The following is a 1444-nucleotide window of genomic DNA, read 5'->3' as shown; positions in this document are numbered from 1 at the left end:
GTCCCCTGAGCGCCGGTCCGGGCAGCATGCCGGGTCCCGCGGAGGGAGGCGGTGCCCCCAGGGCCGCGGCTACTGCGCTGCCGCCGGGGCTCAGCGGGGGCAGCGGGAACCCGCCCGCGCCACGACCCGACATCGCTCCGTCCCGTCCGGCGGTGTTGTGATCCGGACTCCGGGCTTCGCGACGAATCCGGTCCGTGTTCCGTGATCCGGGACTTTCCGATCTAAATTCCGGGTTCTGCCAATCCGGGTTCTGGGGTTTGTTGATCCGGGTTCCGGGATTTCCCAATCCAAGTTCGCGAGTTGCTCACTGACCCGGTTTAGCCTAGGGCCGATCCCGATTCCGCTCCTATCGCGCAAATTCCGGATCCGGGATCTGCTACGCGCCCGCCTGCCGCCCCTAGGCCGCCGCAAGTTTAGCCGCCGGCGCCCAGCTTAGCCAGAGGCTGCAACTAACTCCCTGCCCCGCCCAACCCAGCCCTGCACTAGGTCCCGCCTACGTCTAGCAGCCCAATGCTAGGATGCCTCCTCAAATCCCGCCCCTCGCGAGACCCGCCCCTAGTGGACACCGCCCCCAACTGCCGGCCTCATGGCCCCGCCCACACTCCTTGGGCCGGCCCTTCGCCGGAGGGGCGGGAGAGGAAGCTTCGCCCGGAAACGCCAAGCAAGGCGCGTGGTCAGAGGTCGAACGTCACATAGGGCCGCCACACAAACTAGGGTAGTTGCTTCCCTCTCCGCGGTATAGCCGGGTCACTGCGTTACTTGGCCACACTCCACGTGAATAGTTTTGTCAAATATCCTTTCTACATTTTCAGCGTTAAGGACTCAACTAAGCTGCTGTCGGGGGCAGAACAGCAGCCAACTCGACTTTCTTATAAAGCCCTTCCTGGTGGCTCAGAGCTGCCAAAGGACATCGGCGGTTCCAGACCAGATCCAGCTGTGTGAAGGGTTGACTTGGCTAATTGGCAGATTCTTCTCGTGCATTTTTAACATGGCTCTGCCTCACTTTAAGGAAGCCCAGTACTTGACTTCACATGAAATTTTTCTAGGCGAAGAAAATTTGCACTATGAAAAATCTCCCTGCAGTTAAATAATATGTTTCTCCAGTATTTATAGCACTTCATTTTTCAAAAATCCAGGGAGCTTACCGTAGGTGACCTGGGGTCTCCTCTCCTGGTACAGACCAGTGCTTCTCAAGCTTTAATGAGCATACAAGACACTTGAGGCTAACATTAAAAATGCTGATTATGATTCAGTAGCCGTGATGATGAAAAGTTAAGCACTCGGCTGCTAACCAAAAAGATGGTGGTTTGAACCCACTCAGTGGCTCTAGGAGAGACCTGGGAATCTACTCCTGTAAAGATTAACCAAAAACCTAAACCCGTTGCGGTCCAGTCGATTCTGACTCCTGGAGATCCTACAGGACAGTGTGGAACTGCCCCCATAG

General features: G+C 56.8%; 1 protein-coding gene across 1 annotated transcript in view; it reads right to left on the bottom strand.

The window, feature by feature from the left end:
* SMARCD2 (SWI/SNF related, matrix associated, actin dependent regulator of chromatin, subfamily d, member 2) overlaps positions 1–455 on the bottom strand; it is a 10212-nt gene extending 9757 nt beyond the window's left edge. The window contains exon 1 of the mRNA XM_004374218.2: positions 3–455. Coding sequence (XP_004374275.1) covers positions 3–133 — 131 coding nt within the window. The 5' untranslated portion in view covers positions 134–455. The remainder of the gene's footprint in view (positions 1–2) is intronic.
* Between the last annotated feature and the right edge of the window lie 989 nt (positions 456–1444).

Source organism: Trichechus manatus, unplaced genomic scaffold, assembly GCF_000243295.1.
Source record: "Trichechus manatus latirostris isolate Lorelei unplaced genomic scaffold, TriManLat1.0 scaffold00028, whole genome shotgun sequence".
Taxonomy (NCBI): Eukaryota; Metazoa; Chordata; class Mammalia; order Sirenia; family Trichechidae; genus Trichechus; species Trichechus manatus.
This window is presented reverse-complemented; position numbering and strand designations above follow the sequence as displayed.